Source organism: Oryzias latipes, chromosome 7 (assembly GCF_053564925.1).
Source record: "Oryzias latipes strain Hd-rR chromosome 7, Olatipes_Hd-rR_3.1".
In the NCBI taxonomy this organism is placed as follows: Eukaryota; Metazoa; Chordata; class Actinopteri; order Beloniformes; family Adrianichthyidae; genus Oryzias; species Oryzias latipes.
The window spans coordinates 17,023,799-17,038,048 of NC_136243.1; the positions used below are offsets into that span (position 1 = coordinate 17,023,799).

The 14,250-nt window shown below is 38.2% G+C and overlaps 1 protein-coding gene and 1 long non-coding RNA gene across 6 annotated transcripts in view; both read left to right on the forward strand.

Annotated features, from left to right (window-relative positions):
* Window positions 1-14,250, forward strand: part of cacnb3a (calcium channel, voltage-dependent, beta 3a) — a 32,209-nt gene that overhangs the window by 4,831 nt on the left and 13,128 nt on the right. For all 5 annotated transcript variants that reach the window (XM_078950399.1, XM_020704349.3, XM_078950400.1 and 2 more), the window contains exons 3-8: window positions 12,355-12,474; window positions 13,091-13,213; window positions 13,299-13,414; window positions 13,506-13,585; window positions 13,677-13,696; window positions 14,028-14,105. In XM_078950399.1, coding sequence (XP_078806525.1) covers window positions 12,355-12,474; window positions 13,091-13,213; window positions 13,299-13,414; window positions 13,506-13,585; window positions 13,677-13,696; window positions 14,028-14,105 — 537 coding nt within the window. The remainder of the gene's footprint in view (window positions 1-12,354; window positions 12,475-13,090; window positions 13,214-13,298; window positions 13,415-13,505; window positions 13,586-13,676; window positions 13,697-14,027; window positions 14,106-14,250) is intronic.
* Window positions 2,484-3,867, forward strand: LOC111947695 (uncharacterized). Its single transcript, XR_002873588.2, has 2 exons — window positions 2,484-2,766; window positions 3,429-3,867. It is a non-coding gene; the product is annotated as an uncharacterized LOC111947695 (long non-coding RNA).

The window sequence follows — 14,250 nt, forward strand, 5'->3', positions numbered from 1 at the left end:
AGTTAGAATACAAGATTACATAATAAAGTTTTATCCTGAATTTTGGTTTGTAGAAAACCTTTCAATTGGATTGCACTGAAAGACGCAGACATTGTTTGTTGTGTCTGAAAATTGACGACATATCAAACACTAAAGTTTACAGTTTCATCCAATTAATCCTATGTTTGCCAACTTTGTGGCTTTTTTATCTTAGAGAAGTCAGTTTAATTCCAAACCTAAATTTTAAATGTGTAAGTTGGAAAATGCAAAATATAAATTTTCAACCAACACGAAATCTACATTTAAATTCCAAATTAAAATTCAAAATGTAAAAGTTAATTGTTACCTAAAATGTAGATCTAAAAACAGAGTGTTATGTGTTTTAAATACTGCATAAAAAATGTAAAACAATATTTATGGCTAAACATGGATCCTAAACCTAATTGTTGTACGTTAAATGTGAATCTAAATTTGTTGATTATGTTGTCTGTAATTGATGACAGTATGTTTGGTGTAGATTTAATTTTATTACATGGAGATTTTAGTCTGGACAATAATCAAAAAGTCTAAAATGTATGGCAATGGATATTGTGACAACATTTAATAATACTAATGTTTATTTATTATTATTTATAATGCTGATTTCAAGTAACAGTCTTTTTAAAGGAATAATCAACATTTCTCAACTACAGCTTTTTGTTTTATTATTGTTATTATTTTAGTATATGATATAATTTTCTGTTGTTTTAAGAAGGTTATTGGGAAAAATCAAAACATACTATTCCAAGATTAATTCTGATTTAATTTTATTTAAATTAATTAGATTATTTTAAAAAAGCCTTTCAGTATTATCTGTGCTGTTTTATCATTTTTTTTAAATGGACATCTTTCATAATTGTGAATCTAAAAAAAAAGACATATTTTCCTGAGTTGATTAACAACAGCACTGACATTTTTAAAAGCTTTAAAAACCATAAAAATCAGATTTCTTCTATCTTTAAGGGGGTATTGAAAAAGGGAAAAAGCTGAGCTGGCGTCTTCAGAAGGACCATTTGTTATCCTGATTGGTGGGGAAGAAAAACTGAAATTCTTCAGATTCCAAAAGAATAAAATATTTATTCTGCTCATTTCAAAGGCCTTAGGCCGGGTGGAGAGGAGTGGGTTCATCGAACACCACCTTTTTTATTCAATCATTCCCTCCACACCCCCCGCCCCCTCCTGCTCCCACTGGTGATGTGACAAAGTGTTTTATGCAGAGGGAGTTAAAATCACAAACAGAGCAGATCCCTTCTTGGCTGTGATAGGGGTGGGGTGACGATGGAGGAGCAGTGGAGTATGACTCATTTCTGCAGCAGGATACAGTATGGATCTATGGTGTTCTATGTAGAACATGAGGCTGTGGAACAAGAAACATCTTAAAGGGAGGGGTGCATGATATAACAACAGTTTCCTCTGTGCTGGTGAATTGGACTGCCAGGGTTGAACAAATGAGAGTGATGTAAATAAAAAAAGAAAGAAAGAAAGAAAGGGTGGGGTGAGGGGGGTTAGCGAGTGACGCAAATGCTGCTGTTGTGATGGGAAGAGTAAAGGAGAAGATGCTGCCGGTGCCTCCAGTGCAGGTTGTCCCTTTATTAGGGGACGGGACAGTGCAGTCTGCATACGGCATGTAGTATAAAGACAGAGGATTGGGGCAGGACCATCACTTCATTAACCGAGTAAGTGCAAAAGACTCCTGGGATCTGGTTTTTTCCCCATCATCTGTTTTTCTTTCACTCCAGTCTGCATTGTTTCCATCACATCTTTTCTCTTTTTTTTTTTTCTTCAGCCTTCACCTGATCTCCTCTTTCCGGTGCTTTTTTTCCTCTTCATTCTTTCAGCTAATTTACTGTGGTCACCACAGCTTTGAGGTTCTTTTCTCTGTTTTGCTAAGTCTTATGGCTGATTGATTTGGTATGCAGCACTCTGGATTTTTTTTACCACTTCTATCATAGAGCAGTTTATTTCGTTAATACAGCTGTTGATAGAAAAATTTAAATAAAGTATAAAGTCTGCTTGATTTTCGCTTTTCTGTGGCTTGGAAATTTGGTGTTTTGGGTGTCCCAGCCTCTCCAATATTACTGTATATTTAGTAAAGCTGTAACGCATATCAGAATATTTGGATGTCCACGATCCACGAACAGTCAAGTACAAATATTTGTGATGTCCCAGATTACTGATTCACAATTTTTATAATTAATGCAAAGTATAGTAAAAATTCACTTTGGGCAATGTATGTACCGCTCCAACATTGCAGAAAAATGATGAAATGTACGTCAGTGTCACCTGTCTTCAAAGTACAGTGTTCCCTCAATATATGCTTTTCGTCAATCGCCATCTTACTGTTCGGCTTTTTTTTTCGTGCAGTTTTGCATGTTTTTCTTTTTTTACAGCGCATATTCTGCATCCAGATTGGCTGTAGACCAGGGGTCGGGAACCTAAGGCTCGCGAGCCATATATGGCTCTTTTGATGGTCACATGTGGTAGGCACGCGCGCTGAGCAGCGCTTCCGGCGGAACTCTTTCTGCCAAACACAGCGGGCGTGACTACGCATGAGCTGCAGAACCACTCTCTGTTCGAACGAACATAACTTTCTCGAGAGGTCGTCTAAAGTTGGGCAAATTTTTTAAAAACTTACTCGACATATTTGTCGTTTCAATTCCATTCCATTTTTTTTTTGACCGTGCGGTATTCACCGAAATTTATTCGGCAAAAACTTCGGTCGTCAAAAACCACTTTGCAGATTTTAAGGTGAGTGTGTCGAATCATAATTTTGCCATGAGACTATTTGTATATGTGTTTTCTTCATCTCCTGCAAATTTCATGACAAAATTCAAACGAGCAAATACCTTTTTTAAGACCGCAAGTCCGCGTTGTGAATGTCCGCCGCCTCCGCCATGATGGAAAATCCTTTGTTTAAAGGGCTCACAATACTCTTTCGTAATTCTGTTATTTTCTATAATCGTCGTGTAAAATTAGCTCTAAATGACTTTTAAGACTTTTTTCTACGAATTAACAACAGTTAAATCTTATTTTAACGTTGGATTACTGAGATTTAAGTAGATTGTTTTTAGGCTTTCACAGAGGTTTAGATTGGAGCCTCGTGGTCACGTGGTCGGTTCTAGCAAGGCGATTTGCTTCTACCATTGTTTACAATCATACAGGAGCAAATGTAACTGAGTAAATGCCAGTAAAACGTTGTATAGTCTTTTTTTTTTAAATAACACTAAACAAGAACTTTAGAAATATTATATATTTTTATACTTATTTTTATAATTTTTACATTTCTTTAGACCTAACTTTTTTTTTTTTTAGTTTTTTTTACTTAATTCATCATGCTTTCTCGTTTGATTTCTGTGTAAAATTGGATCTGCCACTTGGTTATTAATATTTTATCTTTTCTGTGCTTTCAGATTTTTTCAGCATGCCTCCAAAGAAACCTGGGGCAATGGTTGAATTCATTGCTGAGAAATATGGCAACATCCCAGATGCTCCACCATTGAGGAATGGGCATGTGCTAAACATTTTCTTCCAGCAAAAGCGTAAAGTTACGCAGACCATCCAGGAAATATCCAAGATCTTAGGATCAAATGTCGTAGTGAAACCATGGCAGATTAATTATTTGCTGAAAAAAACAATAAGAAAATACCCACATTTCACACGTGAAAGTGATAAGCAGCATTTTCATGATGTGTGTGACCAAGAATTTACTTGCCACACCTCAGCTCAGCCTTCACCTGAGGCCCCATCAGTTTCTGATAAATTTAAATTGTCTCATCCATCTACATCTCAATAATAGAAGAAAAGTTATGTTTATGCGATCATTTGGAAATAAATATAGATTTGACAGAAGATTTGCTGTTTCCTTCTTGTAGCTCTTTTCACTAGCTTTGTAATGATGCCTCCCTTTCTTGAATCGGACAAAGAATGAGAAAGTTATGACACTTTGAAGCCTCTCATCCTTGTTTTTGGTCACACGAATTGTACAATTTTGCTGTTTATCTGGGGCAGAATTTTCGGACAAAATTTGCTCACTTAAAGTGGCATAACTTTCTCATTCTTTGAGCTATCTGGATGATCTTTATGTCATTGGAAAGCTCTCTTTAAGGCCTTTCCAATGACATAAGAATTAGGTAAATCCAGTTAACTTTAAAATTTTAGTAACGTCCCTACATCATGTGGCTCGCAGACAAATCTTTAATTCAAATTTTTTTTCTTCATTAGACCAGTCCTTCTCGTGCGCGATGCGATGGCAGAGGCGCGCAGTAGTAGCGGTGCTTAGAGAGACAAATCTGCGCCAGCACTAGTATAAGTTTAAAATTGTCTATTAATTCACAGAGTTTGTACCACCCGGAAACCTGTGAATTGCCGTGCCTAAAACTGCGCGCTCCCGTCTCTGAGAAAGAGCGCGCAGTTGCGGGGACGGGATGTGTGAGGGAGAAAGCAGGGGGGTGGGGCTGAGGTGTTGTGGGGACAGGCAGCAGGTGAATCGCGCAGGGATTGTAAAAACGTAAAACCCGCTGCCCGTCAGTCACTGCGGCGTGTGAGTGTGTGTTTGGCTCCAGGTCCGCATGTGAGCAGTCTGTCTCACATCTACAAAACATTCATACCAACCTAAGATCACGTTTAAAGTCTCAACGCCTGCATGAAGCAGAAACTCACCACGTAAACCAGACTAGACCATCAGCAAAACTACCACGAGAAATACTCATCATTTATTAGAAACAGCATAACAATGTTATTAAAAAGAATCCACAGACTTATTGTACTTTAAAAAGGTTGAAATTACATCAAATGCACACATTCACTTGTATTTTAGTTTTAAACATATTGTCGCGGACTGAGTTGGATGGCTGTTGGGCCGCGTTAAAAGTTCTGGAGTTCATTGACCGCATCAAGCAGAGAGCTGATTGGCTCTCAGTTCTGTCGCTCAGCCTGTTGTTAGGTAGTTTGGACCAATGGGGTTCAGCTATGGGCCGAATAAGGGAAAGGGGAGGGGCTGCAGCGGGAGCAGGGGAATATAAAGTTGGGAGACGCGCTCTCGTCTCGGCGGGAGAGATTCAGGAGTTGCTGAATTAATTGTTCGGCGTTTGTCGCGGTCTGCAGTAACCCGAATAAAGAACCTTAAAAGAGGTTAAGTCTCCGTGCCTCAGTGTGGGAAAGGGACACTACATTATTGTATGGCTCTTTCGAAATTACATTTCAAAATATGTGGCGTTTATGGCTCTCTTGGCCAAAAAGGTTCCCGACCCCTGCTGTAGACCATTGTCAATCAATGACCTCCATACCTATTCTTGAACAGAATGCGTTCAGCTTGCCAAATCTTCTCAAAAATCTTTGATTGAGATCTTTGTTTTTTATTCACTACAGTTGGGCTTATTTTTCTATGAAGGTTTGAACTTTGAGAGTTTAAACAAAAGAGCAAGTCTTGTCTTAGATGAGGGTTTAAAGTGAGGGGTTTTACAGCCTTAAAACATTAGGGGTGTAACGATAAAATGATGAATCGATTTGTCCAACCAAATGGATCTGTCTGAGGCAAGTTATTAACCAAACTGAATCGAATCAACTTATAAAATTGATTCAGAAATAAATGAATCATAAAATTTTTATTGGAAAACACTACTGCGATTGAGATATGGTAGTTTTATTTTACTATAACGGAAAAACGACCAAGTGCATTATAGTAGACAACACACATGAGATGACATCAAAAGTGATCAGGCCATCATTCCAGTCCAATGTGTGGAAACAGTTTGAATTTAGCAAAGACCTGTGACAATACAGTGTAGTAGAATGTTATAATAATGTTCCATTTTATTATTTTGATGTGGAAAAACAACAGTGGGCTGAACTTGATGGAACTAAAATGTGATTGGATTTTTCATTAATTCTCGTTTACTTGTTTGTTTGTAGATATATTTAATTTAAATTTGATTACTGGTATCTTGAAGATTTAAATACAAGGAATCTGGAAAAATCGACCTGCACTGTTCAGTACCCAGTAGAGATGGGATGATAAAAAAAATTCCAGCCGATACAGATAACCGAATTTCCCCTGCAACTGTGGCCGATAGCCGATATTTTCCAATACCAATACTTAAGCGTCAACAGTAACACAAAGTTTAGATTTCCTTTTAGTTTCTGTATTAGAAATGCACAACTTTGCAATCACATTGTACTTGACCTTTTTAACATACAGCATTCACCATAAGCTCCCCATTGCCAGGGATCTATTAGGAACAACATGTATCCCTATCAAAAATAACATTTACCTGAAAACAGTCAATTACTGACTATGACTGTAAACAGAAGTTTCCCAATCTATTAGGAACAAGAAAACATTTAAAAAAGAAAATGTTTCTGAAAACAGTCAGAAGAATATCAGTAGATTTTTTAATATCGGACAGATACCGATAAACTTAAAAAAATTGCAAATATCGGCCAATGCCTATACTGTTACTGATATATCGCCCATCCCCAGATATCTAGCTCTGAGTCACACTGGTTGAAGTGTTTAGCGAAATATATCCTGGATCGATTTTAGATCAGTGAATCGAATAGAATCGACTCCGTCAAAATGAACCAATATCCACTATGAAGTGGTATTGTTGACCACTATTTATGATTTGAATCAAAACGTTGAAATTAATTGTTACAACCCTATAAAATATCTATAATCTTACTTCGCAGATTTCACCTATCGTGAGTTAGTTTTGGTGCGTAACTTCTGAGAAAAAGGAGGGAACACTGTACAGCAATCAAGTGTTGAAGAAAATGTGTTGAAAAAAAATGAAGAAAGTTTTATTTACCGATATCAGCTCTGCAGAACCAATTTTGTTGTAAATATAGTTGACAATTGAAAAGAAATTATAATGAATATGAAATTAAGAATTTTACAAAACTTGTGTGATAAATTATGTGTCATTGTGAATGCCAGAGGGCTTGGGGATAAAACGATAACGATATAAATCACGATCTACCCTTTTCTAGCCTAGAATACTTAGTCTATTGCAATATACGAAATATACGAAATTGACACTCGCCAGTTGCAAGCATTTTATAAAGTCATTTTTATTTAGGTGTTGCTGTGTCCTAATTTAACATCTTCTTGTAATTTTCATCACTCGCTCACCCCCCTTACCCTACCCTTTCTCTCTCCCTCTTTTTTTCCCCAGATATACATCACTCTCATCTGTCATTGGAAATGTAGTCAGCAAAACTTTGAGGATGGAAAAACTTGATAATTTTATCTGGGTTTGTTGTCACATGATACAAAGCAGCAGTGAGATTTATGTTATGCCTTTTCTTTCTTTTTAAAATCTTTGTTTTTATCTCTAATGTTTATTTAATTCTAATCCGCTGTTCTAAATAAAGGTATAAATGATGTTGTTAAAATGCATATTTTAATATTTCCTGTAAAAAAAATACATATAGCAACCATTCAAAGATAGTATATAAAATAGTAAGAATTGTAGTTTAATCTGTATATCGTTAATCTTCATTTGTGAATAGAATCAGACGCCACCTAAGTAACGATCCACAGCCGTAATATTTTGAGTTTGTTGGTTTTTCCACTATTCCATGAAAGAGTCACATTCATGAGAACCATCTAAAATATATACAGAAATGTTATACCAGTTAAACATGAACATTCAAACACAAAAAAACTTAAAAAGATGGTGATAGACAAATACAACCAAATGACAAATCATGTTTTAACCACTTACAAAAACATTTTAAAAAAGTCTCTTACTGCTTCTGTAGGATTTAAAGAAGTATGTTGTAGATAATGAATATCAGCCTTTGGTAAAACATTTTTATTAACTTATTTGCTGACCTCCATTTAAAAACTGCCTCTTTAGACGGGTTTTCAAGTTATGTCAATAAGGTAAGACATTAGCAATTATCTTGGGCAGGTAATGTATAAAGGATGGTAAAATATTGGCAAATATGATGAAGTGTAGTGCATAACTTCAAGAAAGATTCATGAATAACAAGTTTAAGGATTAAAAATGGTGGATATCCAAACAAAATGACTCCAAAGTGCTGGGGCTTTTTAGATGTACGTTTAAGACCTAAAGATTGTCAGATAAAGCTTGATATGAATCTGGAAAATTTGAAACACACGTACCTATCTATTAAGAGGAACCACGAAAATTTGTTTTTTAAGCCATTCAATCAAAAATTAGACCTCAAACGAATTAAAATGTTGTGGTAAAACCTGCATGACTGTCAGCACAGCTGTAAAATGTCCAACAGAATGAACTCTTTACTGTTCTTCCTTCTGCATTAACATTGTTGTTTTGTGACCTAGATATGACAAAGCATCTCAGCATCTGCAGTGATTTTTGGTTCTTTTCCTGTCAAAGATGTGAATTACATAAAACTTTACAGAGGTTTCCTTTGTAAAAGTTATGATGTCAAACTTGGAATGTCTCTGATCTTATACTGATGTAGACTGATGTCTACAGATGAAGTTATCATCAACTGGAAAACAAAAGAAGCCCAAAGGCTCAAGAAATAATTTTGAATCCATGGATTGCCAAAGTGGACATCCCCTTCACCTAAGAAAACTGTGAAGAACTTTATGGAACTTTATCTAAAAGAAAAAAGATGGTCATTTTCATTCCAACTGCAGCAGAACCTCAAGCGTTGAAGAGTTTGCTCCAGATGTAGCATGTTTGTGAATTTCAATCCCAACAATAGAAACTCAGAAAAACGCTTTTCTTAGAGACTAAAAACAAAACAAATATAAATATAGAATATAAAGTCCAGTGCATCAAAAACAGCTTAGGCTTGTATTTAAAATAAACCAAACAAACGTCACACAAATGTATTGCTCAATTCAGTAAAGTCCACTCTGTGCATGCGATGCACGTTCAAGTTTATGCTAAAAGCGCATTCTTGAACGCACATCAAGCATATGATGATTACACTGGACTGTTGCTACCCAATACTAGTGCATGCCCGTCACCTACAGTAGGAAGAAGCTTGGTGCAAAATGTTGAAGCATTGCTAATATCGCAATTCTTGTTCCAGGCTTTTTCTATCACAGCTCTATTCCAATAAATTAAGGACTTGGTGTCCTATAGTTCCAGCCGGGCACAAACCGCAATTAATCATTTTTCCTTACTGATCAATTTTCAAACGGTTGGCACTTCCATGAGTTGAATACCAAATCCAAGTCCCTGATTGGTCAAAGTTTTCAATGAAGAGTCATAGAAACTTGTGTTTGTTTGAATGTGGAAGCTCGAACACGCTTATACGACTGTTTACATAGACTTTTCATTGGAAATGGTTGCTTGAACGCACATTGCAGAGGGCGGTGGGAACGTAGCTTTAGTGACAAGTGATTTTCCTCAGGATAGTCCTGTTCACTGTCTGGACAAAAATGGGAGAGGGGGCTAAGGACGTCACCTAGAAAAATGAGAAAGAAGTAACTAGTATTACACACATTTATAAGCTGTTTTTCTCCAAGTGGTTCAGAAAATCACTTCTTTGTCAGCAATTTATCATTTAGCTCTAGGAGTAGAGGTTTTGAAGCTCTGTTGATGCTGGTTCTCTACCATCTGTTACGGTAGAGATAAACCCAGGAGCAGGAAGACTCGAACAAGTCCAGATCATTTAAAAGGTTTAATAGCAAAATAGACCAATACAAAGGATGCTCTGACAATTAACATACAAAAGATACCGCCTTAAATAATGAGAACAAATGAGATAACTGCAGGCAGCTGTGACCATTTCCAAGAGAACCAAGGGGGACAGGGCATCTAGGAGAAGGCACAGCTAACCTGCAAAGAACAAAGCAAATGAAAACCCTGAAACCAAAGCACAAGACGGGCGGCCGTGGTGCAGCGGTAGGGCGGTCGACCCATGATCGTAAGATTGCAGGTTCGATTCCCGCTTTGCACGCCCATGAGTGGAAGTGTCCTTGGGCAAGACACTGAACCCCACCTTGCCTCTGGTGGTAGGCGGGCGCCTGTGTTTGGCAGCAGAGCCGCCACATGTGTGTGACTGGGTGAATGGGTCTGTGACTGTAAAGCACTTTGTCCTTGTAGGAAGAAAGGCGCTATATAAGTATACGCCATTTACCATTTACTAGAGGGAAACTAACACTATCCATCCACCTAAATATAAATGAACATTTAGCTGTTTAACAATAACAATTTCCCTGAGTACCATGACATGGACTAAAAACCTTCAAATAAAAGGTCGTCTTAGTATCAAATTAATGGTAAACCAAGCAAGTAGTTATATATTAAATAAATGTTGGATTCAATATATCTGTCAAAAAGAATAATCAGTTATCTTTAATCAAATGATAGTTGTGTCGCATACAGTAGGAAGCTTTCCCTCGCTAGGACATAACCAGCTGGATGACACACTTCTTCCTCAGTCCCTCTCTGAGGAGTTGAGGCCAACGGTGTTGCAGTAAGTAAGAAAAAAAAACCACAGAAGCAAAGAAAAAGTTAGATTTAACCTTCTGCTTTCTGTCTCGAAACACAGATGTGTGAGCATACAGGCAAAGACCTGTGGCGTCACATTTTCTAAAATAACAAAATAGATCTGCACCCACCACCACGTTTATTCTGCTTTCATGTCTGTTAGTCCTTATGAGCTTTCCCAGCGCACACAGGAAAGCCACTGCTGTAAGAAAATTCACATTCATGTCTTTCTCCGACTCCAGCGTTGTTCTTTTAATCAGCCAGGTATGCAACTCTGTCTGTCCGTGTATGTCTGCATGATGGGACTATTGTCCTTTTCCTCCCTCGTTTCTCCTATTAGTCTAAAGCCATCATCATCATGCCACTTCTTTATTTTTTCTGGTCTATTTTCATCTCCCGCTGAAGGAAGACTCGCTTCTTTCTTCTCGCCAACCATCCATCAGTTTCTTATAAACAGCGCTCCCTGTGTATCGTGTCAGTTGTTCCCTCATCTGATCTTTCCCCTCCCCTCTCCTCTTTCCGCCTGTTCCGCCTCACCCTCCTCTCCGCCGGCGCTGGTGCAGTGTTGCCCCGCAGAGATTCTGAGTGCTAGAAATCAGATATGGTTATCTAACGCCAATGCCACACCGGAAAAAGAAACGAGGAGAGGTGTTTGCTTGTATCGGTGCAGTCGCTGAGCATTTTTCTGGTGTTGCATGCACGCTTTCTGAGTTGCAGGGGGAGGGATGAAAGGAGGTTGTTGTTTTTGGTATTTAGGCCTTTCTTTTTGGGTTTGGTGCCTGAACTTGTGCTGATGTTAATTGGTTCTCCCGAGGATCTGTTGGTGTACGCTTGCAAGATGGATGACCAGGACCAAGCTGTTGTACTGTAGAAGCACAAAAAAGTATTGTGGTTATGGTAGTGAAGATTTTGGTTTGTTTACAACATATTGTGAGATTAACTGACCATTTCCCATCTTTCTTTTTCTTCAGCAGCAGATTCTTTCCATCTCTTTTTTTTTTCTCATGATGTTCTTACCCGACTTGGTTTGGTTTCCGCGGCATCGTTTTCCTCTCAGAAAAATCAGGTGGGCGCCAAATAAAGGAGACTTGTCAGACGCTCATAACATACTCCTGCTGCCTCCACAGAGCCTTCATGATGTTGTCTTTTTGGTCTTTTCTCTGTGGAAATCAGCAATATGGTTGCAGACTTTTTTTTGTGTCTTTTCATTAACTTACAACACATTATACACAGGCTGCAGCAACGATGATTAATTGTAATATAGATTTTCAATTTCCAGAGATCTTTTTTTTTTTTTTCTACGGACTGATCAAATCATAACAAATTAGTCCTAGTGCCAGTTAATGCCCCCTTCACTTACTTCTCTGATTGAATACCAGCACTAATCTACAAGCATCAGACATGTGTGGAAGTGATGACAGGTCACACAGTGTGACGGCTTTGCTTTGTCTTTTGGCTCAACGTCCGTTGCATCCCATGGGCCGTGTCCCTAAACTGCTTACATTGAAAATGGATAACCAGCATGTATTTTGCTAATGAGAAGATGTCCTTGGAGGAAAAAGTGGGGGAAGAAAGGATGTATATGTGCTGCACTGTGGGGGACGCTGGAATGGATTGGGGCCAAGCAGGAGAGAGGAGGAAGCAGTTGGCTCCTTTGTGCTATATTTGGTTTGTCAGAAGATGGCTGGTGTGTGAGAGGAACACATTGTTTGGTGGGTCCGCGCATGAATGTGAGACACAAATTTGCACTCACACCTGCAGAGCAAAAACAACACATGAAAGCTCACTGGGATCTCAGTTTATTACAGCGAAGTAATCATGCTTTTAGGGGGAGGTAATAGAAGATATCTTAGCAAGAACATGAAAAAACGATGACAGCTCTGTTTTTTTGCAGGGGTCGGCTGATTCGTATACCAGTAGACCGTCGGATTCAGACCTGTCAGCCGAGGAGGACCGCGAGGCGTATCGGCGCGAAGCCGAACGCCAGGCACAACAACAGCTCGACAGAGCTAAGGTATTCCATGCAGTTTGATGGGATTCACCAGCCAAAACATGCAATATACTTCACTCTTCATGATGAACGCTTGTAGAAGCGTGAATGTAGGAGGACATGTGCATGGTCATTGTCAGCCTGAAGGTTTGAGTTTGACGAGAAAGTATAACGGGAAAAAAATAACATTTATTGATGGGAACTTCAATGAAATAACCTTAAAATGCCCGCAAAAAACAAAATGTTATGTTAAAAATGTTAAATTAAATGTTAATGTTGAAAATTATACAAAAACTAATGTCTATATTTATCATGATCTGCTGTTTAGACAGATTTTTTTAGCTTCTATCGTGAAGTTCCAAAATGGACTGAACAAGGACCCACTTGTGTAAAATTCTATAGATTATCTGCTGTTTCTCACTTGTTTTTTTTTTAAATAAACATCAATTATTATCCAGTCTGCAACCAAGCACAGCTTGTTGGGCGGTTTGTGTTGGGCTTCTCTAAGGCGGAGTCCAGCTATTTTGTCAGAAAGAAAAAGAATTTGCAATAAATGCGCCTTTGTTTTAAGTATTTTTCCAGATAGCAGTGTCTATACCTCTTTTCCTTCAAGAATGTGTTGGTTTTGTTGTTACCGTAGTCCAAACCTGTAGCATTTGCGGTCAAGACAAATGTGAGTTACTGTGGAGCGCTGGATGAGGACTGTCCCGTCCAAGGAGCTGCAGTCAACTTTGATGCCAAAGACTTCCTGCACATCAAAGAAGTGAGCAGCCATGACAGTGCACTGCATTACTGTGCAGTATTTAGGAGAAACCTGCGTCACACCTTGCTTTCGCTGGGTTCTACAGAAGTACAACAATGACTGGTGGATTGGTCGGTTAGTGAAAGAAGGAGCAGACATCGCCTTCATCCCCAGCCCTCTGCGACTGGAAGCCATGAGACTCAAACAGGAGCAGAAACAAAGGTAGGAAAATGCATTCTGGTGCATGAGGCTTCTTAAAGGGTTCATATTCCCTTTAGAAGGCTGGTAATTCAGCGTGACAATGCCGTTGCAGGAAGACTGGAGGAAACTCCTCCAGTTTAGGCGACATGGTGACAGGGAGCTGGAGGACCACACCGCCATCTGCAGGTGAATGTAAGTATTGCAAACTTCTTCACTCCTGCAAAATGCCACATTGTTGCTGCCTTTTCTGCACTCATTTACTGTTTCTGTTTGTTTTCACAAGCCAAACAGAAGCAAAAACAGGTAGGTCTCTACTTTTTAACTATACAAGATTTTCTAATACAAAATGTTCTTTATAAATATTTATATTTTTTTTCACAAAAAAGTGAAGCAAAGATTAATTTATATCTTTATGTAAAGAAAAACAAATTATACATTATAAAAAACAAATTATACATTATAAAATTTTACTCTTTGCATCTAAAGTTGTTCAAGGAATTATCTTTCTTTATAAAATCATAAATGAAAAAACCCAAAATGTACTATCAAGTAAAACTTAACTGTGGAATAACCTTTTCTCTGTGTTATCAACTCTTCATCTTCTCCCCTTTTGTTCTCTGTCTGTTTCTTGCAGGAGCATGTCCCTCCTTATGACGTGGTGCCCTCCATGAGGCCGGTGGTCCTCGTGGGGCCTTCTCTGAAGGGATACGAGGTCAGCATCTCCTTCTGACGCCTCCTGCTGACAGCACAGATGCTTCATTCACTCTGAGGGGTTACTGTATTCAAACTCGTTAGAAACACTAAAGACTTTTGTTGTAGATTAGTAAGTGCTAAACTCATCCAGATCAATTATGATT